Below are 22,461 nucleotides of genomic sequence, written 5' to 3' on the forward strand. Positions count from 1 at the left end.
ACCATCTCATGGCATGGTCTCAAAACACTTGTGAGGGTAAACCTGGAAGAATGAGAGATGACTGCTTTCTTTGAAGTACTGCAAAAGACCAACCTATGAATTACTCTGCCCCTCTTTGGGTGTTGAGGAAAAAACAAAGATGATGATTCTTTGCATTTAACCTCCCAGCACCTGCAACAAAAGGGAGTGGAACTGCACAGACAATCCCTGCAAAGGAACCTGCACTGTGTATGGAAATGGACATTACATGAGCTTTGATGGGGAGAAGTTTGATTTCCTGGGAGACTGTGACTATATCCTAGCTCAGGTATCGATTTTTTTCACTTTCTTATCATTATGCTTTTCAAAGCTTACGCCGTAGGGTTCAGTCTGATTAATTAAAGGGCTATCCCATGCAAAATAGTCAATACTGATGAGCAGAGCCTACTCCCCTCCTCTTGTACCTAGAGCAAAGCAATTAACCCTCAGAAGTGACACAAGAGGGCACTGTGAGATCCTAAACGATTAATTCCTCGACTGGACAGCCCTTTTCTGATGTACTTCCAGCGCCTGTAATGGAAAGAAATTGGTGTGGAGTTGAAAAGCTAAGTGCTTCTCTCAGCCATTCAAGACTGACAGTGCTTTTGTTGTGACAGAAACACGTAGAGGTTAATATGTGAGCCTCATGTATAACAATTGCACATAATGAAACAGTACCCTGTGAGGTATTTTGTGATTCCCAAATTACAGTAGGTTTTGCTGATTTTAAGGAAAAAATAAAACACCTTTTTGATTGTGTAGGATTTGTACTATGAAAAGTTCAATTTTTTCTTGGTTTTTCTCTTAAAATTCCTGGTCAAGTATGAACCCGACACCAGTCCAGCTGCCACCAGATTCTTCTAAAATGCCCAGTTTTGGTGAATAAAAAAAGTGACAAAATAGCAGAAGTCAGGTTCAAATGTCATTCATTTAGAGTTCCTGAAAATGTTTGAGAGTGGCCTGGTTGCATGAAAAGATCTAATACAAGTTATCTATTTTTCTAAGGATTTTTGCCCCAATAACAAGGATGCTGGCACCTTTCGAATTGTAATTCAGAACAACGCCTGTGGGAAGTCACTCTCCATCTGCTCCCTAAAGATCACACTGATTTTTGAGGTTTGTGTAGAACTGCTTATGAGTGAGGAGCTGTAGTCTTTATTTTGTAGTATTTAGTGTAGTATCCCTATGGAAGTCTAACTCCCAAAAAGCAGAGGCAGAAAAACTGGGAAATGTTTAGGTATTTGCTGTTAACAGGGCTGGACACTTCTGCAGGTGAGGGGACAGATAGAGGAAGTCAACTGCACTGTATGCATGTGCATGTGTGTGTGTGTATTTGCATCTGTGACATTATCAGTATAGGGGAAATGGTAAAGGTTTTAGAGAAGCATGTTTCTGTATCGTAGTTTGAGCACACGGCAGATGTAACTACAGAGGAAAGAATTTCTTATTCTGTCCAGCTCAGGCTTAGCGTTTCCTCAAAGTGTACACAAAAGAGATTTCTCCCATAGTAGGGGGTGAGAGGATAGTGAAACAAAGCAGCGTGACAAGGAGTGTGCTAACATGCCCCATTACCCGTGCACTCAGGAGCTGCTGTTCAACAGAACAGATTTCATCTAGGACAATTTCTGTGGCTGTGAGGTAAGACTTACCTGTTGAGGTAAGACTGAACTCAGTGGGTCTTTTTTATGGCTCACATGCCTGGCAATAGACCAAGATACAGTGTAAAGGCTAAAGAAAATTAAAATGAAGGACAAGAGGCAGAATACCAGTGCTGTTACACAAAGATTTCTATTGGACTTCCCTCCATGCAATTTCTCTGTTCCTTATAGAGCAGTGAAATAAGGCTCTTGGAAGGAAGAATTCAAGAGATAGCCACTGATCCGGGAGCTGAGAAGAATTACCAAGTAGATCTCAGAGGAGGTTATATTGTGATTGAAACAAATCAAGGGATGAACTTCATGTGGGACCAGAAGACTACTGTTGTTGTTCATGTGGCACCATCTTTCCAGGTAGGTATGGGATGGACAGACAGTTATATTTTCAAACTCAAAGAATGGAGAACTCAAAGCACTGAAGCTCCAGTTTGAAAGTGTTTGGTTCAGTGGTCAAGAAGAATCAATCAGGCCATGTCTTGTGTGTTGTTTTATTTCATTGTTCAGTCAGTATGTAAAGCTCCAGAATAGTTGGAGCTAGGAGATAGACTTTTTGCCGTATTGGAGGGCTAACAGAGTGATTTTGTCATTTGAAGTCCAGCTTTTTCTAAGCATCATTGTGGTGGCTGTTTAGAGATTTGCAGCTATTTTGTCTTAGCCTGCTCTGTTGTTTATTTCTGTCAAACAGTGGGCTGAACACAAAATAACCAAACTATTTACTGTCTACACAAATTACCCAGGGAAAAGTCTGTGGCCTTTGTGGGGACTTTGACGGCCGCTCAAGGAATGACTTCACAAGCAGAGGGCAGTCCATGGAGATGAGTATCCAGGAGTTTGGAAACAGCTGGAAAATAACAAGCACCTGCTCAAATGTAAATATGACAGACCTGTGTGCTGATCAGCCTTTCAAGGCTGCTCTGGGACAAAAGCACTGCAGCATCATTAAGAGTAACATCTTTGAAGCCTGTCACAGTAAGGTAATCCTGTTCTATCACCCTTAGTACTTGTTCACAAATACTAGGTATTTGTTACTATTATAAAACACATTCGCACACAAATTTTTGCTATTAAAGGCTATTACACAGCATCCTTGTGTATAGGGATTACCTCTTTCAAAACCTCACTTTACTGCTATGCCAGCTGAATCCTGTTGCACAATATTGAGGAAGCAACAGTGCCTGTTTTGAGCAACTGAAGACAATGAGAATAATAGTCGGCCACCAGAAGTAAAAACTTAGGTATCAGTTTGTAAAATCTGGAGATATGTCAGCATAGGACTGTTTATATGGGGATCCTTGGGAAAGTTTATTCAAATTACTTAGAGAGATTATATGGTTTGTTTTAGACACAATTTGAATTAATCCAAAAGAAACAAGGCTACTAGTTCTTAATGACAATGTCTGCACAAAGCTTCAGTGCAGTTTAATAAGCCATTTTAAAAGCAAACATGGCTTATTTTCCTTGGTTAGTTAATGCTGGTACAGGTTAAAACACAAGAGACATGAAGTTCAGTGGAAATATTTAATATTCAATAATCACTATCATTCAGTCAGCGAGTGTACACACTATATAGTTGTGCTAAGCCAAAGCAAGGTAGGTCAGTCCTGCAGAAATCACACTGGAAAGACATTTTAAGCATAAATGCCTGTATTACACACATAGGAATTAGAGGATTTTGAGTCCAATTCTACCTGAGTTGGAAGAATGGAATAGAAAACTACCTTTATAAGATGTCATGTCTCCTTCATGATGATCTCAGGTTGTCACAGCCTGGTTCTGCCAAAGAAACTGCCAGTGGATGGTGAAAATTCTCTCATTAAAATCCAGTGGAGCAGGTACTCTGTAGTAATAAATGTGTTGGTGTTTTGATAGGTGAACCCAATACCATATTATGAATCTTGTATTTATGACTTCTGTGGCTGTGACAGTGTGGGAGACTGTGAGTGCTTTTGTACCTCGGTTGCTGCTTATTCAAGAAGCTGTAGCAGAGCTGGTGTCTGTATCAACTGGAGAACTCCTACCATTTGCCGTAAGTGTTGCACTGAAAATGCTCACAGAAAAGCAGTGCTCTGTGCACTCATGCACATGGGAGATACAGAAGAGCAGAATTTTGACATCACTGCACACACATGACTTAACAAGCTCTTGTATACGAGATTTAGAAAATAACCCCTGTCTGGTGTTTGAGACTTACAGAATTTTTATTTGTCTATTCCAGCTGTGTTCTGTGATTATTACAATCCACCTGACAAACATGAGTGGTTCTATAAACCCTGTGGAGCCCCTTGCCTAAAGACTTGCAGGAACCCACAAGGGAAATGTGGGAACTTGCTGTACAGTTTAGAAGGTAATTCTTGTTTTACTCACATAAAGTTTATGGAAGTTGAAGCTATTAGTCTGGTTTTAAATGTCTTAAGCATCAAGGTTGCTGAAAGACTATCCCATTTGCCCCAGAAACTCATTTACCTGGGTAATTCCCCATGTGATGGTGCAATTTATAGCATAATTTTTCAGTTGCCTTTAAATCTGGTGACAGATAAAAGGTCATTCTATCTAATTTTGCAAAGAATTCTCTGTTGACAAACAGTTAAAACTTTTGGGAGAGAGGGAAAAAGAAGACGTAGAAAAATAATTGTAGTATAAACATCTGTACTGGGATTACATTAATTTGGGGATCAAATCTGCATCTGATAGAAGTATTTACGTGTTTTCCCTGGATCTACGTAAAGCAGACTAAGAATGCTTTGTTTACTTTAACCTTTCAGGCTGTTACCCGGAGTGCAGTCCTGATAAGCCATATTTTGACGAGGAGAGCAGGGAGTGTGTCTCCCTCCCCAACTGCACTTCATGGTAGGTCAGTTGATGGTGAAAGAAGGAAAATAGCCCTGGAAGGGACAAGCTAGGCAATGTTTAGTTTATGTTCATAGGCAGTGGCAATTATCATTAAATCCCTCAGGAGCAGGCTTTTATGTAAAACCAGATACTGTTGCAGACATTGTTATTCTACATACTGATTCAAGTCAATAAACCAAGTCTTCTTTTCTCTTTATCTTCAGTGATCCTGAACAGAAACTGTGTACTGAAGACTCCAAAGGTAACTTTTCACCACCCTCACTATTCACTGAGTATAGGTGTAAAAAAGAATAGTACAGAATAGTATATTGCAGTATAGGACTGGAAAAATCCAACACCTCATGTTACTGCAGGCGTACTGGTAATAGGACTATAGCTAACTAGTTCAGTAGACGGATGCACAGCAGTACAGTATACTTTAATAAGCAAAATGTAACCTTTAATTTGAAGAACTGTCTGAAGGATAATAATAAAGAAAAAGGAGAGAGGTGTGAAATGTGGGATTCATCTCACCCAGGTAAATACGACTTCTCCATGTTTATACTTCTTTGGTAGTGAAGACAGACAGAGAGTAGTCTGAAGCAGGCTATTTATAGTCACCATCTTAATGAGCATTATTAGATGGGTCAAATCTTGTAGAAGTCTGTGTAGCTATTTCCTGTTCACTAATTTCATAATAAGCCTAGACAGCTATCTCGTAAGAGACATGTTTGTGTGCTTAAAGGGCACACTTGCTTAAGGAATGTTATCAGTTCATTCCCATATCTGGGGGAAACCACATCACACCCCAAAATGCAGGCTGAGCCAGCAGACGACATATCTTCAATTTTATTGATTTTGTTACAGTAATAGATATATTCCCTTTGGTTCCTGAATGCATATTCTCCAAAACCTGAGGAGTTTCTAATTTATTTAAATTGTTTATCACCACATATTCCTCATTCGTGGATAGAAATGGCTGTGCAGCATCTTCTGAGCCAGTATTTTATCAGTCAGCAGGGCAGTAGTCCCAGTCACATTCCCTGCCAAGGGGGAATGTGCCTGAGTTCCATCCTGGGTAAGGACAGTGTCAATTCTGATGCTTTTACTAGCCAGTAGTTCCTCTATGCAGGCTGACTCCAAGGAACACCAGCAACCATGAAAACCTGACCTATTTTAAGTAAATGAGGTAGACTCCCAGTGCAACTTCTCAACCAGAAATTGACTTTTTTTTTTTCCAGCCAGCTAATTCATGCTTGATGATATTAGCTAGAGAAGAGTAAATCCGGAGTTTGGTTTTCTTTTCAGTTGTGTTTATATTACAAGTGTCCCCTGTTACCACAGCATTTGCTCTTTTTGATGCCTCAGAATGCCTTTGCTGCTACAATGGAAAGACTTACGCCTTAAATGAAACTGTATACAGCCAAGCATATGGGACCAAATGTGGTGATGCTGTCTGTGGCCCTAATGGGGAGATCATTAAAACATTCATCCCTTGCAGAATACCATCCACACCAGCACAAGGTACTAGATTTGTAAGATGTTTGGTGGTGATTTTATGGAAGTCTGTAATGGTAATAAGATTCCTTCATCTTGGAAAAACACTCCTACTGCATGTCAAAGAATTTAAGGCAGTTGAAGGTTAAGGAATGAGGTGTCAAAACTTGTGGGTCTCATAGTGGAGACCAAAAGTGTAATTTTTACAGATTCTTACTGTCAATGGGGTAAACAGAATAGGGAGATTCAGCCATTTTTCAGTACAGCTTTTGCAATAACTTATGGCATACCACAGTTGACACTCTGGTGTTGTTAGTCTCAATATTTCTTACTTTTAAACCTTGTTTTACTCCTTTTTTATCACATTATTTCTTATTTTACTGTTTTCCAAATCGGAATAAGTCAGTCTCAAATGCTCTCTGAAGCAAGAAGATAAAGCTGTCTGGTGTTTTACTCCCCTCTCAAAAGAGAAGTTGCAGGGTGAAGGGGATGTAAATGAACAGAAAATAGGAAGTAAAAAGAAATAAAGAAAAGGCAGAATTTTACCACATGATTATAGCATAAAAATATGTATGATCCTGGTAACAAATTATACCAAGGGAACAAGGAAAATTGAAAGTTAGGTTTTCCACTCAAGTGGAAGAGCTAAAGACACACACCCATGTGTCTTGTATTTACTAAATGTGTTAACAGCTGGAATTAGAAGTATAATGCAGTAATAGCTAGGAAAGGAAGGACTATTGAAAGCAGAGTGTAGGTGGCATAGTAGAATGTCAAAATGATCTGTTTGTATTTAAATGAAAAGATTCTTGCAGCAAAGCATTAAAAAGTAAAATCACTTCTCCAAAGTCAAGTGATGTCCTGCAGGTTTAGAAAGTTCAAAGAAATCCTAGATTGGAATTAATAAGCAATGGTAGAAGGGTGGTTTGTTGTATTCTATATAGATAAAAAAATAACTACAAAGGGAAATGTGTGTGTATTATTCTAGTAGCACACAGTGTAATAAATAGAGTATATAAATACAGAGATGACATTCTCAGTGTGTACATGTAGAGAATGTGGTGGCAGTATAAAAATGATTTTTTGTTCCCCTTTTTGTGTTTGTAGAGAATGTATTAAATGCCATAGGGCTTGAAAGTAGAGTAGCAAAGGATTTGAATATTGTGTTCATTTCCTGCAGAAGCACAAATGCAACGTGTAACATCTACACCTCCATCGTCAATGGTAGCCACTCCCTGCTTCTGCAATTACAATGGACAATTGATACAAATGGGTGAGAAACCAGGTTTTTTTTTCTGCACCACTGATGTGGGAAGATGTACTGTTAGATAAAAGTGCTTCAGCAAGTGCTCATTCAACCTCCTGCAGTTACATGTTACCACATCTTGTTACATCTTTGAGCTGTAACTAACAACTCTCCTATATCTTATGACTTTGTCCTGGTTTGGATCTCCCTGATATGAGGAAGTTTACACAAACCCTAAATCCTAAACTGCTGAACATGTGCTTGTAATCCACAGTCATATTCCAAAAAGAGAGGAGGGAAGACTCTTCTTCATCTCTTCGTAGCTCCTGAACCACCAATCTCCTGGTCTTTGTGAAGACCAGATGCACTCAGTGATATGCTTGATATTCTCTCTTCTTATACTCATTTTCAATTCCCATTGACATATTTAGGAGCAGAATTTTAGATTAGCTTTCTGTGGCAGTCCCTCCGCCTTTCCTATTTGGATGAATTGAGCTCTGATCCAGTCACTGAATTCAAGGAGCTGCAGACAGTCACATCTGAACATGGCCACTGGGTACAGGCAGACCAGATAGCTAAACACAGGGTTGAATATGTGGCTGATCTGTGATGCATAGGCCTTGAGAGGTACCAGTTTCATGCATAGTCCAGCACTAACTTTTGGTTTGGTCTTGCAGGAGAAAATGTTTCTCTGCCAGTGAATGTACCAGGTCACTGTGCTTACTCCATTTGCAATGCATCATGTCAGATTGAATTAATTTGGGCAGAGTGTAAAATTGGTCGTACTGGGCCCCTCAAGACCTGTGATCCAATCTCTGAAGCCTGTCCACTAGCACCTGCTCCCAGTGCACCAAGCCAAGCTTCTGCTTCAACAGGGACTCCTGTGAGCGATTGTCTTGGGCTCATTCCCCCCCGAAAGGTGAGAGAATGAAAGAATATGTGTTTCTTTAGCTATCACATTGCCTGCAGCCAGAATTTAGTGTTCTCCTCTGATGATAGTAACACCATTACAGCTGGTCTGCAGGTGTGGCTGAATTATGTGATTTAGAAATGTACCAGAAGCCCCTAAGTTATTGAGGAAATAAACTGAAGATTATTCTGTTCACCTGAAACATCTAAGTGATCATAAGTGGATAGAGTTACCAAAGATGAACAAAGACTACGAAAGCACATGTGGCAGTGTTCCATCATCAGAAATGAGGTCAGGCCCTTAATACTGAGTCCTATCCAAAATGCTGTTGAACAGAAGTAGATACCACAGCTCTTTTGATTGCTATATGTTTCATATTGCCTGGTTTCCAGAGAAAGAGTAGATGATAGCAAATAATGCCGTGCTAGACAATCAACTGTGTTAATTTTAAAGACTTTGTTACATTGCTTTGTTATGTGCCTTTCCTTTTTCAATCCATCAATAGTTTAATGAAACATGGAACTTTGGAAACTGCCAGATTGCAACTTGCCTGGGAGAAGGAAACAGTATTAAACTGTCCAGCATGACTTGCCCACCTCAGCAACTGAAACTCTGTGTCAATGGTTTCCCATTCACAAAACACTATGATGAAACTGGTTGCTGTGAAGTCTTTGAGTGTCAATGTAAGTACCGCAGCAGGAGAAATCCGGAAATTTATGTTATGTTCAGTTTGGTCTCAAGAAAGATGTCTATGTGGTCAGTACCTGTATTATGATCATATTAATTCATCAGGATATAATTGAGAAGAAGTCCTATTTAATGCATTTGCTTTTAAGAGCAGATAACAGTGTCTTTGCTGGGCTAATTTTTCTTTACCAAACTGATTATTTCAGCTCTCACTGAAAGCAAGTAAAAGGGTTAAAACCAGCTTATACTTACAGGAAGATCAGAAACCTAGCTTAAAGTCTGTCACCCTGTCTTTCAGGTATTTGCAGTGGATGGGGAAATGAGCATTATATGACTTTTGATGGAACATATTATCATTTTAAAGAAAACTGCACCTATGTGCTTGTGAAGTCAACTCATCCTGACACTCACAACTTCTGGATTCACATAGACAACTACTACTGCAGTGCCATTGATGGAGCAATTTGTTCAATGTCCCTTCTCATTTTTCACTCTAACTCTGTTGTTGTTCTGACACGAGCAATGGAACATGGAAAAGAAACAAACTTGGTAAAGTATTGTGAAAATTTAATTCTCAGTGTTATTTTGTTGTAGTTATATTACTGTACTGCCAAATGTCCTGTCATGGCAAAGGATGAAACTTGTAAAAATGCAGTAAGTAGGAAATGTAATTACATTGCTTTCTCTCTCTATTTTTTCCTTGGTGTCAAGAAAAATTGTATATGCTAAAAACTTAGGAAAATATCACATAATTGAAAGTTGTGTTTTTCTTCCTGTCGTGGTTTAAGCCCAGCCGACGACCCAGAACCACGCAGCCGCTCGCTCACTGCCCCCTCTTCCCCCCCTGCTCCTGGAGGGATGGGGAGGAGAATCAAAAGAATGTAATTCCCACAGGTTGACATAAGAATGGCCCAGTAACGAAGGTATAACACAAAGCACTGCTGCTACCATCAATAATAATAATGATAAGGGTAATAACAAGGGAAGAGAATACAACCGCTCACCACCCGCTAGCCAGTACCTAGCCCAACCCAAGCAGTGATCTAGCACTTCGGGTAACTGCCCCCAGTTTATATACTGGGCATGATGTGCTGTGGTATTGAATGCTTCTTTGGCTAGTTTGGGTCAGGTGTCCTGTCTGCTTCCTCCCAACTTCCCCTCCTCCCTGGCAGAGCATGAGACTCAGAAAGTCCTTGGTCAGAGTAAACATTACTGAGCAAAAACTAAAAACACTGGTGTTATCAGCCCTTTTTCTAGGCTGAAAGTCAAAACCACAGCACTGCACCAGCTACTAAGAAGGAGAAAAATGACTGCTACTGCTGAACCCAGGACACTGACATGTATATTAAAAAAGAAATTATGACATATTAAAAAGGAATCATAGAGAACTGCTTAAATGACTGCCTTTGATAGACTTGTTTTGGTGCACCTGAAGTATGAACCTGTGCTGCTCTGCTTTCCAGTTGCACAAACCTCATACCTTACTCAACAGAAGGGTGTCCATGCAGACTTTTGTTTCTCTTCTTTCTAGATTTTGTTTAATGATAAGAAAATTGTTACAGACATTTCCAAGAATGGTATCAGGATAACCAGTTCCGGCCTCTACGTCATAGTAGAAATTCCTGAATTAGAAGTTTATGTCTCCTACAGTCGACTTGCATTTTACATAAAACTGCCTTTCAGAAAGTTTTATAACAGTACCATGGGAGTGTGTGGTGAGTGTCCTCATCAACTGCCAGTAATGAATGCAATAAATTTTTCTCCTTCTTTCTCTCATGCCCTTGTAAACATCTCTAAATGCTTGCAAATCCACTGGTTTCTATTTCTCCCAAATTTTAATAGATATATTTCTATTTGGGACACTGTTGAAAGACACTGTCGAAAGACAGAGTTTTAAGTCACTTTCATTCTGTTCACAGCCTGTTGGTGGATGGAGATAGGTAGGCTCTTTTTAAGCCTTTCTTCTTGATCATATCTATTTAATACGGGAATGTACAAAATCTGGAGAGGTCTGCTACATAAAGACATCTCAGTCACTTTAGCATCAGGAGAAAGACATCAACCATGACGTCAACTCTGGTTTTCATGAGTAACTGGCAAACTATTTCTTCCAGCTTTCTTTCACACAAACAGCTCTTGTGAACTCAGATAGGACCCCACATGTTTCTACCTTCCCACAAGAAGAACTTCCCTCCAGGTTTTCTCTAAAAGCAGATTCATCAGCATCAACTGTCCTCGAACTTTCACTTTGCTTTTACATTGCTACCAGGTACCTGTACCAACCAGAGATCTGATGATGCTATGAAGACGAATGGTGAAGTTATCGAGTCCTTCAAAGAGATGGCATTAGATTGGAAAGTCCCAGGTCCTACCAACAGATATTGTAATCCAGGTGTTTCAGAACCAGCTGAGATTGAAGATCATCAGCACTGTGAGCCTTCCAATCTGTGTAAAATCATCTGGTAAGACATCTTGCAAAAGTGCCAGAAAAATAAGCCCGCAAGATAATTTTGTGTTTCACTACATTGACCTAGGTGAACTGCTTATAAGAAATGATGAAAATATGAAGTCTGGCATATCTTGGAAAACTGAGCAGTAAAATTATGTGTGAATGTTCCTGAGTTTGGCAGACAGTTTTCAGCTGTATAATCAAAATCAGTCCTCTCTCAATAGTGTCTGCTGCTTGGCACTACTCCTGCCTGTCATTTCTGGAGAAGCTAACCAGAAACTAGTTATAATTCCGTATCTGAAAGCTTTGGATAAAAAGGAACTCAGTCAGAATATAGTAAGTTGATGTGTGTGCCTGTTCTTTAAATAAATCTGTGGTTTAAACCAGTATCGTCAAACATGCTGGCATAAAAATGTCAGCATATAGAATAATGGCTGTGAGCTGTGCAGAAGACTTCCCTTTGCAAGTACTAGTTCAACATAAAATTGCTTCCTTTCAAAGCGCTGTAAAGAATGGGAGGTAAAGCTCACTCTTAATTAAGCTGTGCGGGTGTACTGCCTACCAGAGCAGTTTGTAGCCGTATCTTTACCCTGAGGCCTCTGGGGTGGGACAAGTTTGGTTATGAGTTGAATTCTTCTTTGGAAGTAGCCCAAGAAAGTGAAATACCATGTCTGTCTCCTTGCTTTGCAAAGGAACTTGACCGAGTGCCACAGCGTGGTCCACCCACAGCCCTACTACGAGGCGTGTGTGGCCAGTGGGTGCTCAGAACAGTACCCCAGCTCCGAATGCCAGAGCATGCAGACATATGCAGCATTGTGTGGGCTCCACGGGGTCTGTGTGGACTGGAGGAGGCAGACGAATGGACAGTGTGGTAAGCCTGGAAAGACCTTCTGGTGGTGAAACAGCCCTGGTCTGTTCTTTCCTCACCTACACACCTGTTTGTGTTCCCTCACATCATCAGGCTTCAATCCTTCCTGAGCTGCTCTGGACCTGAGAAAAAGCAAGAACAAGTCAAAGAGGTTGTTCCAGTCCCGAATTGGCACAAAACAAGTGGGAAACAGGCTCATGGTCTCTTCTGAGCAGCTCAGCTGAGGAGCCCTGTGTGTTACCTACACCTCCGTCACTAGATGGCAGCACACAGCTTTTCCCTCGATGCTTTACCCTGTTCAGGGGCACCCTGTGATTCAGGGTAGGGTAAACCCTACTACTGCTGTCTCAAGCAGCTTGCTGAATATATCGATCCCCTCTTGCTGAAACTGAAGGGGATTCCCTTGCTGGGCAGGAGCCTGGGCTGCGAGGACCCACGGGGAAGGCTGCGATACTGTGTGCAGTTCATCCCTCGTGCAACAAAGAACACGTCTGGGCTTTCTAACCTATATGTTGTAATGCTCCACAGAGGCCAGCTGTGTTCAGGATCTGGTATACAAGCCATGCGGAGAAGCAAAAAGAGACACTTGCTTTAGCAGGTGGGTCATTTCCTAAGGCAATTTTTCAAGTCCATATCTTGAAAATTTAAGAGGAAGTTTGGAAGTTCACATTCACCTGGGAATTAGGTGTCTGATTGCCCTGGGACACATTTCTACCTCTCATTCATTCCTGTTTATATTCTAATTTTACAGAGGAGTCATTAGAAAAACCCCTCCCTCCCAAAATAACACACCAGTGTTTGTTGAGGGATGCTACTGTCCTGATGGAAAAATTCTGCTGAATGATCATGATGGCATTTGTGTTTCTGTCTGTGGTAAGAAATAATGTAAACAGTGCAATGGGAAGGGGTAAGAGCCTGCCTAGAAGTTCTGCCCCCCTTATTGGGGATGTTCTGGGTACAGAGGAAATAGGGGAAGACCATGATACTGACCTGATTTAGCCTGAAATTGTTTCAGATTGGCAGTTTCTGCCTGCTCTTATGCAGGAAGTGCAACTTCCAGAAGAAGAAAAAGGAGGCTCTTTGGATGGGTTTTTGCACAGAACCTGTGACTTTGCACTCTGGATCTCTCTTTGTGGCTGTTTCTCAGATTTCAAGACTTTCCTTGTATTTCTGTCCTGCTTCTGTTATTTTCCCCAGTTCAGTTACCGTAAAAGTAATCTGTAATTAATTTTATAGGTTGCACGGCACAAGATGGGTCAGTGAAACAGGTAAGAAAAAAGAAAAATACTGTCTTTATACTGTATCTGGGTGATGTGACGTGGAAAAACGACTGCATGAGTTTCTTCTTTTAATCCTAAGCAACAAACTGCAAGAGCAGTTTGTGGGAATCACTGTTTCCTGGTAGAACTACCAGACTTCCCTTCTGGAAACACATATACCTGCAAAAGAAGGTGTCAGATAATAGTATCTTTTCATACTGTTCCCTTCTTCTCCCTCTGGAATCTGAACTGGGATTTTTCTACAGTATAAACGAGGGCAATTCAGCCCTACATTGTTTTGAAGCAGACATTTATTAATATAATGCTTCTAATTTTTCTCTCTGAACTATTATCCCTATTGTTTACACAGCCTAGAGAGGCTTGGGAGCATGACTGTCAATACTGTACTTGCGATGAAGAGACCTTGAACATCTCTTGCTTCCCCCGCCCTTGTGCTATATCTCCACCTATCAACTGCACTAAAGAGGGCTTTGTACGCAAAATTAAAACACGTCTGGATGACCCATGTTGCACAGATATAGTCTGTGGTGAGTAGATAATTCAGATGTCATAATGTGGCCTCATTTGCCTTTAGCAGCAACCTTCAAGTGAGATCTGGTACCCCACAGGTACCAAATTCAGACAAACACACTGGAGAGGTCATTTCTTTCACCTACATGTCAGGAGTTCTTGCTGTCAGAAGAGACTTCTGATCTGGCTTGTATTCTAAACTAGTGCCATGAACCATCAGACATTTATGTTGGAAAATCCTCCGTGGATCATTGGGATGACCAGGTGCTTCAAAGTATCCTCTGGCTCTTATCACTTATGAGATTAGAGGGTGATTGTTGCACAGAGATTCATCCAGTAAGAGTGTATGTTCTCATCTTTCAGACTCCCCTAAGGCTTTTTGTGGTGGTTCTTGATATATCTGTGCCCTCACCTTTCCATTTGCATCCTCCCAAATGCCCACCACAGCACAGGACCTCCTCATCAACCTGTCCCTAACCCTGGCCATTCTCAGCACCTATGAGTGCAAAAGAGGGTATCCTGATAATGGTGGTGGGATGGTTTCCTGTTCCTCATCCCTTCGTGCTGCCAGGCAGAGGTCCATTAGGTTTCTTGGATGCCTTGAAGGGAACAGTGGACATTGTCAGGGTCACTCTCTGACTCATTTAACTTTATCCCGATTTGTTTCTCTGTCACTTCTTTGATGTGAGGGTTTTTTCTTCCAAGTGGGGGAAGAGAAGCAGGAACAAGGGCAAGAAGTATATGTCCAGGGAAGAGCTTTACAGTAAAGCATGCTTAGAGATACTTCATCTGGACATGTCCCAGATTCAAAAAATGTGTGGTTCAAGAATCTTATATTTCTACCCAATTCCTTAGATGTTCAAGCTTTGTGGGCAAGTAACATTGCTGGATGGAATGCTTTGGCTTACTTTATCTCTGTTGTCTATTGCAGAATGTGATGTAAAAACCTGCATTATCAACAAAAGAGGATGTGACTTAGGCTTCCAACCAGTGGTTGCTATATCTGAGGATGGCTGCTGTCCTATTTTCTCCTGTAGTAAGTACCATGTTTCCTCAAAGTGTTTTGCTTATTCTTTGAACTACTCCATTTTTTTTTTAAATAAGTCAAAACTATAAGCAGTAGCTTCTTCACTTCCAGCTTTTACAAGTGATGCTTTTTTGGGGAGGTGTGGAGTAACTAGTGCAGGATCTCTTTAGCTGGTGTTTAGTGAGTGCAAGTTATTGGTCAGATACTGAATGTCAGCTACATTGAACCCATCCAGAAGCTCTGCTGATAAATTATAATTCCAGATTCACATGCCTGACACAGCTTCCAGTTGGCTTTGCTACCAGTAAGGTGGTTAACAATAAAGAAAAGCTCAAATAATTTCAAGTATGGGTAAAAACCCATGAGGTAAGTAGATTTTCCCATTTGGAAAATACCAGGATATAGAATTATTCCCCACTTCATGCATAACATCTGAACAGATGTTAGATGTGGGGTTCCAAATAACAATTAGCGCTATGTAATACTGATTTTTTTCCCCTTTTGTGCAGAATATTCAGGCTACTGAATCAGTTCAGTTCTACGTCTCCTCTAAATCACTCACAATTCACAGATAAGAAGAGTAACTGTTTACATCATTCCTAGCACATCCTTTTAATTTTCTTTTTTCTTACAGTACCAAAAGGTGTATGTGTTTCTGAAGGAGTTGAATTTAAGGTAGGTTTTCTTCCAGAAATTTCCTTCCACTGGGTAATGCTGCCTAAGTCAGATTTTTCTGAAATTTTCTTGTCCACAGGCGCATAAAAAGTAGGGTTAGAATGCCCATAATTTTTCCCTGACAGTATGTACTATTGTAACTGTTCCTGAGCAGGTAGTGCTAGAGACCAGTATCTTGCTTACTAAATGGGATTTTACCCATATTTTAGAGTCAGTAAGTCAGAGCTGTGATTGAATGCAAATTTTAAACTTCGTTAGATATTGTAAGAGTAACTACTAGGTCAAAATGAATGAAAATTGATGAATGGAATTTATGAGATACTGTAATAACTTATTTAACACCACTGATGCACTTGGGAGTGTCAGCCTTCAGTTCATTTTGTGATACTGGCAGTGTGAGGTTTTATGGATCTGGAGGTATTAATTTCAGGAAGTTCTTCCAAAAACTAAATCAAAAGCATAACATTCAGCTTTGATAATCCTGGGGATGTTATGTTTATTCTAGAACCCACTGAATTCTTGCCATGGCCTGTCTCCTCTCTCCTCTCTATTTCCAGCCTGGGGCAATGGTGCCTAAAAGCTCTTGTGAGGACTGTGTGTGCACAGATGAACAGGATGCTGTGACACAGACCAATCATATCCGGTGTGTTCCAGTGAAATGCCAAACCACCTGCCAGCAGGTCAGTGCTGCACACTCAGCCTGCTGAACCATGACCAATGGTTGTTGAGGTGTTGTACTCTAAAACTGGCATAGAATAACTGCTTTCCTACTGAAAGATAGAAGGATACAGTCTATTAGATTTTTTTGTAAAGTCATTTTTAAGATGCTGGTTATTTTTGGCCTAGCATGTTTAAGAGACCATCCTTGCAGACATGCCCTGAGGGAGAGCAAGGGCAAACTGACTGCTGAAAGACAACATTTGTGCAGTTCTGTTGGTGTTGCCCACAGTCATCTCAAAAATTAAGATTGTAAAGAAGCTGCACAATAGTTGATACATTTTCAGATACTTCCCAGTACTCGTGAGCTGAGAGTTTGCACACAAACTGTTCAGTCTATTATTGAATATAAGCAGAGTGGTTTCTCTTCCATTCTTGCCCAGATAAGGCCAGACCACTGTCAATCCTAAAAATGGATGAAACCGTTATACTTTATCCTGAAGCCAGCCACACCCACCAAGAGACCTCAAACACAGGGGAGGGAATAATTGTTGCATGATCTTCACATGTCTGACAGCAGCAGTTCTTGTGGCTAATCATATCAGACGAAGCATGGTAGTAATTGTGCCAGTAATCATACACAACGAATTTATTTGTCCTGACTTGTATGTTAGCCAGAAGAACAGACAAAGACAGGGTCTTCATGGTAACAGAGGTACCCAGAAGTCACCATTCAATAAGAGAAAGAATTATCAGCTTTAAATGTCAGACTTACAGGGGTTTCAACAGGCTTCTAAAGACAACAGAAATGAAACCAGAAAGTTGACTTATTTCCTCTGTCATCTCCATTGTGGCTTTGATCCAAAGGTGTTTCATGAACAAGACATCAGATAACATGGCTAAATGCAAACTTTATTCCCCCAGGGTTTCCGCAGTGTGGAAGAGGACGGTCAGTGCTGCAGCCAGTGCCAGCAAGTGGCATGTGTGGCAAGTTTTCCATTTGGCAATGTGACCATTGAGGTAAGCACTTCCCCGCTCTGCACACAAGGCTAGATTATCAAAAAGACCTCAGCATTTTTTGAACCAGTGTCACACATTTTGAGGCTAGGAAGAGCTCTGGGAAATATAAAAATGTCTGTATTTCCAAAGTAAATGTAGATGTTTATATAGCTTCTCTCTTCTGTGGTGAAAATTATGTGTCTCTGGCAGGAATGGAATTCATGTTACCCTACCTCCTTCTGACAAGCAACAGAAAGAATTTGGAGAGGATGGTGACACTGTGTAATACTGCAGAGATGCATAAGCTGGCTTCACATCATGCTGCTTTGTTGTGAAACTGTGTCATTATCGTGTCTTGGAGATACAGGGTTAAATAGTGTGAATGAGCTGATATAACTGTTCTACCACTAGTTCTGGCAGAAATCAAAAGTGGCATAGCTGCTGTAGTGTACTGTGACTTGGTAACACACCCAGGTAATAATACATCATGGCTTTGTGAGCACAGTGTTGTGTAGACATGGACTGAGACTCAAGGCTAGCTCTTTGACTTTATTACAGCCTGCTACTCCTGTGAAGGGTTAATGACACTGTGTCAACCAGTCACTGTTGACTTTCATGCTATCCCTTCTCTGGTTGTTATTGTATTCTGCATCTTTTCCATTTCCATTTCATCTTTTATTCCCTGATAATTCTTTCCACCTAGATGGCCACAGAAGGGATTCTGCATGGGCTGGTAGTAGGTGAATCTAGTACTTGATTTGCAGATATGATTCCAGATATCTCTGCACTTTCAGAACAATATGAAAAACCCTGTGCTTCTGCCAGTTCGTTGACTGTAGTAGTTTTGCATTATTCTATTTTCATTGCTATACTATATTGGGTTGGGTTTGTTTTGTTTTTTTCCTGTTTTTATTTAGGTTGGAAAGAGTTATAAAGCTCCATATGATAACTGTACTCAGTACACGTGCACTGAATCAGCGGGCCAGTTTTCCTTGACTAGCACAGTAAAGGTCTGTCTACCATTTGAAGAATCAAACTGTGTCCCGGTAAGTATTTTACAGAAAAAAATACTTCTGCAATGAGCCCTGATGGCCTGGGAGTTTTCTTTACTCTTTTGTATGAGTCACTTCAGTATTTCTTGATCTTTCTGAGCTGATTGTCCTTGTTTGAAGGAAATGTCTTTTTTCATCCCTGAATAGAGTGTCCCATGGAAGTAAGAAAAACTGTTTGCAAGCAACCTACATATTTTACTGTTATGGGATAAGCACTAGAACCTGGGGCAATAGCAAGGTGGGATTTTTCATCACTTAAAAAACACCAGTGTTAGGAAATGCAGTTGAGCAAAAGGTAACTCACAATGGGCCCATGAGGAAACCGATGTCTGCTGGTACCTGGTGCATCACTAAGCAAGTAAGTGGTACATGAGTGAGCAATTCATGCCCTGACTTTCATAAATTAGCGGCTTCCAGTAACTGCTGTAGGGCTTCATAGCTGATTAGAAAACCAAAGCAGGGACAAAGACAGCCATTGACCTGAATTAGCTTTGGGGTAGGTTTTGATAAGGCTGTTTAATTCCAGGATCAGCTGTCATTCCCTTGGGCTTGGGGTTTTGTTCAGGCTTCAGTAGTACCTGCATAAGGTCAGGCACATGTTACAGGACATCTTACCTGGCTTGTGAGAGGATAAGCATTTTTAAGAAAATTCACTCCTTTCCTTGCTAAGTTTTTATTTTTTTAAGTGGTTTTGTATATAATTGGTATACAACCAGGTCTGATGTGGAATCTGTGTAGGTTAGAGATGAGGGAATATGCCTGAACTTTCACAGTTGCTACTAGCTGCTTAGAAATTTGTGCCTCTGAACTATTCTGGTCATGTTTGCTTTCAATACAGGGGACAGTTGATGTGACTTCAGATGGCTGTTGTAAGACATGTGAGTGCATTAAATCACTGATTCCCTATTCTGACACTATTAGATTCTCCCCTGCTTGTAGTCCTGTTTCTGCATGCACTGAGAGTCTGCAGTTTCCACTGACTCAACTGTTAAAGCAGCAGTGCAGTTTTGTACCTCACAGCTGAGGCTAAAAATCTGCCTCATTCTTCCAGTGGGGACACTAAAATTCTTTGATCTCCTTTTCTGTGTTAATGCCTCTTTGCACCCTCATTTACTTCCTTGGTTATGCATTTGAACTGCAAAAAAATTTTAGTAGGTTGATCTGCCCTTGATTTCCTAGCAGATAACTTTCAAGACATACACTTCCCCATCTGAAGAAGTCTAACAGAAGTATTTTCTTGCACAGGTATCGATCTGCCGCATAAATGCAAACGCAATGTGAAAGAGCAGTATATCATCCACAAGAACTGTAAATCAGCTGCCCCAGTCCCAGTGCCCTTTTGTGAAGGGACGTGCAGTACCTATTCTGTGTAAGTAAGAAACCTTATCTCTGCCCGCCCCCATGTCTGATCTTCCTGTGCTCTTGCTTCCAATGGGCAGCAGCTGTTTGTCCCCTTCCTGCTGTTCAGAAGGGCCTGGTAGAGAAACTGGGTGTGCTGTCAGACATAGCAATGCCTTTAGTGTGACCTGAATGCCTTATCTAAGTTAGGAAAATAGATCCCTTTGAAAAAACATCAACTAAATTCAACTTGCTTCACATATTCTTATGTGTTTTTTAACAGCTCTGGTGCTTACTGGGATTTTTTCCTGCTCTTTGATTTCTGCATGAATTGCTCCTTTCTGTCCTGCCAGAATAGGCCTGATCCAAAATCCACTGATGTTACTGGGTTTTTCTCCATTGATATCAAAGGGTCTGGCCCTGCATGGCTAATAACATCCTGATAAAATATGCCATGAATAATCAGAAAAATAGATAGAAAATTTTGTTCTTCTCCTCCTTAGAAGTACTTCCATTTGGAGCAGCAAATATGGATCGTTTTGGGAAAACAACAGGCAGCAGATTGATCTGCAAATCTCATTTCTATAGGTATTCCTTTGAGGCCAGTGAAATGGAACACAAATGCATTTGCTGCCATGAAAAAAGGAGTCATGAAGTGAAGGTGGATCTTGTTTGCTCTGAGCATAAAAGAGTCCAATTCACATATATGCATGTAGATGAATGTGGATGTGTGGAAACAAAATGCCCAAAGAGGAGAACATGAGCATAAAATAAAGAATCATCTCAGCTCCCATTTAATGCTTCCCTAGCAAATGCTTTCCCTATAAAACAGCTGTGAGTAATGTTCAGATGACTATATTTCTCTCTTATTCTTTTTCCTTTTAGTATTATATGCAGTTATGGAAATTAGCTAAAGATTTTGCTCTAAATGCTTGTCAAATAAATTGCATTTCAAAGAGGACATCTTCTCCTGTTTCAGTGATGTTGCTAATGGGGCAAGGTGGCTAATCTTTAATTCCATAGTGTTGCATAAACTAAGGTTAGTACAAGACAGTCTAAAGACAGCTGATGCCCTTAAAAAGTCCTGTCTGAAGAGACTGCACATTATAAACCCATAAATACATGCATCACTTCATTTCCCTTAGAAGGGAACCAGCAATCACTTACACAACTGCAGTCAGAGAGGCAGGACTCAGCTCAGAGGCGCATTTGTGCTCTTCTCCCCAGTGGTCCTGAAGGTACTTTGGCTGTGACTATGGGTCACTGGAGGAAAGCAAGGTGCTGTTTTCCTTCTGCACAGTGAGCACTGCACCAGGAGCATGAAAACACAGTTAACATATACACTACAAAATTACTGTATTTGCACCCGTACTGTGGGTCCTTATCTCAGCAGTGGTTTTTATTATTTGCCAACATCAAACTCTGAGTTGCATGTGTGAGGTGAAAGACTGATGTTCAGTCTCACTACTGTTTACATGACTATGATTTGTGTTATAAATGATTGACTCCCAGCTAGCACATCCAATGGTACTGGTGACGGTATCTTATGTGGACACAGATCAAAATGGTCCAACAATGGCTTCAGAATACACAGGGAAGGCAGATGTTTCTGCTACTTGAGTAGTTTGGTCTTTTGTGACTTGAAAGAAAAGTGGGGACTATGAGTCCTTTCTTAGAATGCAGCCCTCTGTGGGGGCTTTTGGGAATTGTTCTGTGGGGTAATGCTGCAGCTATTGAACCCTAAGTAATCTTTAATGTAATTCTTTTTCATAATAATTTTGGCTGATATCAGGTTCCTTTTATATGTATTGTTCCATTATGATGTTACTGATCTTAAAATTGTGGGAATCTTTGACTTTGAATAGGCATTGGAGTTGAATGGTACATTCTTTTCTCCATTCTTACCTGAGAGTCCCATGCTTATTGGGTCATCATTGTGATGCAATAGGGCAATCTGTATTATGCCTCTGCAGGCTCAGATTGTTTTAACTAACCTGTCCTGCGGCTCATTCCTGGCATGACTTTTCTCAGCCTAAGACTGCTGTAAGAGCTATTGAAAAGTCACCAGTTTCTCAGCCCTGGATATTTTGAGAGTCAGGGTAGCCAACTTAGCTGAATTCAGAGGAGGTGAATTTCATCCGTTGTTTTTATTCTGTTTCCTTCTAAACAATAAAGGAGATGCTGGGTGTACCTGACGATCACAGTGGTGTACTGCAGGTATTGGTGGGTAACATGAACAACAAAATCCAACAAGATGTTTGTGCTGAAGTAATGAATTTAGAATCATAGGATGATAAAATATCTTAAGTTGGAAGGGACCCAAAAGGATCATCGAATAGAACCTAAGTCTCTCATTGCCAGCCTTACAATGGTCAGTGGACTGGTTTGCTCAATTATAAATGATAGGAATCTCTAAATAATTTTAACTGTTGGAGCAATGCAACTCACATAGAAGGCATGTGTTCCAATTGTTTGATAGTGAGGCTCATGTATAAATTTCATATTAGCCCAGAAAAAGTGCTTACTGATACAAATCAAGTGCATACATGCTTTTCAATTCAAAGAACAACTGCAAAAAAAGGACATTCTTTTCCCCTTGCTTTTCCAGAGGAGGAAGAAATAATTCTTCAATGCTTTTGTCATCTGAAGAGTAAACAAACTCTAAGTAGTCAGATACATGCTCATGTAAACCTGCAAATCAGGCATTCTCATCAGGATGGCTTAGCAAGAACACAATTAGAAACCTTTTCCACTTCTGCATTAT

At 40.5% G+C, this 22,461-nt stretch overlaps 1 protein-coding gene across 1 annotated transcript in view; it reads left to right on the plus strand.

Moving 5' to 3' along the window:
• Positions 1–20,656, plus strand: part of LOC101868654 (mucin-5B) — a 47,328-nt gene extending 26,672 nt beyond the window's left edge. The window contains exons 20-47 of the mRNA XM_034061389.1: positions 169–307; positions 1,024–1,134; positions 1,848–2,027; positions 2,411–2,647; positions 3,543–3,699; positions 3,889–4,017; positions 4,436–4,520; positions 4,727–4,764; positions 5,871–6,026; positions 7,180–7,272; positions 7,923–8,164; positions 8,661–8,838; positions 9,141–9,391; positions 10,374–10,557; positions 11,112–11,304; positions 11,984–12,162; positions 12,688–12,757; positions 12,911–13,032; positions 13,396–13,427; positions 13,789–13,966; positions 14,881–14,985; positions 15,611–15,651; positions 16,209–16,331; positions 17,233–17,328; positions 18,225–18,353; positions 19,198–19,237; positions 19,605–19,728; positions 20,286–20,656. Of these exons, the coding sequence (XP_033917280.1) occupies positions 169–307; positions 1,024–1,134; positions 1,848–2,027; positions 2,411–2,647; positions 3,543–3,699; positions 3,889–4,017; positions 4,436–4,520; positions 4,727–4,764; positions 5,871–6,026; positions 7,180–7,272; positions 7,923–8,164; positions 8,661–8,838; positions 9,141–9,391; positions 10,374–10,557; positions 11,112–11,304; positions 11,984–12,162; positions 12,688–12,757; positions 12,911–13,032; positions 13,396–13,427; positions 13,789–13,966; positions 14,881–14,985; positions 15,611–15,651; positions 16,209–16,331; positions 17,233–17,328; positions 18,225–18,353; positions 19,198–19,237; positions 19,605–19,728; positions 20,286–20,460 (3,787 nt within the window). The 3' untranslated portion in view covers positions 20,461–20,656. The remainder of the gene's footprint in view (positions 1–168; positions 308–1,023; positions 1,135–1,847; positions 2,028–2,410; positions 2,648–3,542; positions 3,700–3,888; positions 4,018–4,435; positions 4,521–4,726; positions 4,765–5,870; positions 6,027–7,179; positions 7,273–7,922; positions 8,165–8,660; positions 8,839–9,140; positions 9,392–10,373; positions 10,558–11,111; positions 11,305–11,983; positions 12,163–12,687; positions 12,758–12,910; positions 13,033–13,395; positions 13,428–13,788; positions 13,967–14,880; positions 14,986–15,610; positions 15,652–16,208; positions 16,332–17,232; positions 17,329–18,224; positions 18,354–19,197; positions 19,238–19,604; positions 19,729–20,285) is intronic.
• Positions 20,657–22,461: the final 1,805 nt, after the last annotated feature.

This window comes from Melopsittacus undulatus, chromosome 4 (genome assembly GCF_012275295.1).
Source record: "Melopsittacus undulatus isolate bMelUnd1 chromosome 4, bMelUnd1.mat.Z, whole genome shotgun sequence".
NCBI lineage: Eukaryota > Metazoa > Chordata > Aves > Psittaciformes > Psittaculidae > Melopsittacus > Melopsittacus undulatus.